The sequence below is a fragment of the Cyprinus carpio genome, chromosome A1 (genome assembly GCF_018340385.1).
Source record: "Cyprinus carpio isolate SPL01 chromosome A1, ASM1834038v1, whole genome shotgun sequence".
Lineage (NCBI taxonomy): Eukaryota > Metazoa > Chordata > Actinopteri > Cypriniformes > Cyprinidae > Cyprinus > Cyprinus carpio.
This window is the reverse complement of record NC_056572.1, coordinates 38,845,333-38,846,645: the sequence shown is the minus strand read 5'-3', so window position 1 is coordinate 38,846,645 and position 1,313 is coordinate 38,845,333. Positions and strand designations below refer to the sequence as shown.

The 1,313-nt window shown below is 39.5% G+C and overlaps 1 protein-coding gene across 2 annotated transcripts in view; it reads left to right on the top strand.

Annotated features, from left to right (window-relative positions):
* LOC109103455 (microfibril-associated glycoprotein 4-like) overlaps nt 1-1,313 on the top strand; it is an 18,932-nt gene extending 17,619 nt beyond the window's left edge. The window contains exons 1-4 of one of the 2 annotated variants that reach the window (XM_042765702.1): nt 8-220; nt 301-397; nt 485-652; nt 725-1,313. In XM_042765702.1, coding sequence (XP_042621636.1) covers nt 316-397; nt 485-652; nt 725-1,035 — 561 coding nt within the window. In that variant the 5' untranslated portion in view covers nt 8-220; nt 301-315 and the 3' untranslated portion in view covers nt 1,036-1,313. Of the gene's footprint in view, nt 1-7; nt 221-300; nt 398-484; nt 653-724 lie in introns of those variants that run through there. The other variant, XM_042765707.1, reaches the window with a different exon arrangement.

Below are 1,313 nucleotides of genomic sequence, written 5' to 3'. Positions count from 1 at the left end.
CTATATCGTCTTTCAGTGAACTCAGCTGAATTAAGTTCAGAGTACTCACAACTATTAGTTTTAAAACTTAAATGGTTTAAGGCAATCGGTTTCCTCAAACGGTTTGAGTAAACCTAACTTGTCAGGTTTTTAAGGATATCTGTTTACTCAAAAGGTTTGAGTTACTGTGACTTGTCAGGTTTTACAGTGTGGGAAAGATGAAGACGAGGGAGGATGGACGGTACGAATGTGACTCTAGATCATCAAACACACATCAGCACATTCATGATGAATCATATATTCTATATAAACCCGTCACAGGTGATTCAGAGGAGAATGGACGGCAGTGTGAATTTCTATCGGCCGTGGAATCAGTACAAGAGAGGATTTGGGAATGTGGAGGGAGAATACTGGCTGGGTAAGATCTCACAGCGTGTGTGTGTTTGTGTGGATGTTCATGTCCAGTGTTTGGTTGAACGTGTTCTTCATGTGTGTGTATGATCAGGGCTGGAGAACATGTACCAGCTGACACGTAACAACAAGTACATGCTGAGAGTGGATCTGGAGGACTTTGAAGGAAATAAAGGTTTCGCTCTGTACTCGTCCTTCTCTGTGGATTGTGAAACCGATGGATATCAGCTGCGTGTTTCAGGATTCACTGATGGAGGAGCAGGTAGGACACTTTCATTTATACTAATGAAAACACATTTCCATTGAGTTATTGTGACGCTTCTCTTCTCTGTAGGCGACTCTTTATTTGGCCATAATGGATTCAAGTTCACCACCTTTGACAAAGACCAAGATGTCTCTGAAAATAGCTGTGCCAAACAGTTTCTCGGGACATTTTGGTACTCAAACTGTCACAGCACAAACCCCAACGGTGTGTATTTATGGGGTGAAGATCCCACCCTTTACGCCATTGGAAATGTCTGGTCATCATGGAAGGGTTATGCTGTCGGTATGAAATCCATCAGCATGAAGATCCCCAACATGTGTCATAGAAACACTGCAGTTCTTCTCAGTAATAAACAACAAAACAATCAATTTAATGTTTAATTGTTTCCTGTTTTCTAATAACTGTGTAACTTAGTAAATCATGCAGGAAAATCACTCTCATAAACTTATGATTTTATGAATTGTTCTTTGTTTTGGGTCTCTTCTTTTAATTTGTAACCGAAATGAATCAACAATGCATACAATTAGAATAAACTCCGGCACTGAAATCATTATGTCAGATGTTTATCTCCACAATAGACACCAGAAACATTAAATGAGAAATTCAGTGGAGCCACAGCTGCTGATAAACCAATAATAAAAAGAGCATTAAAAACTCA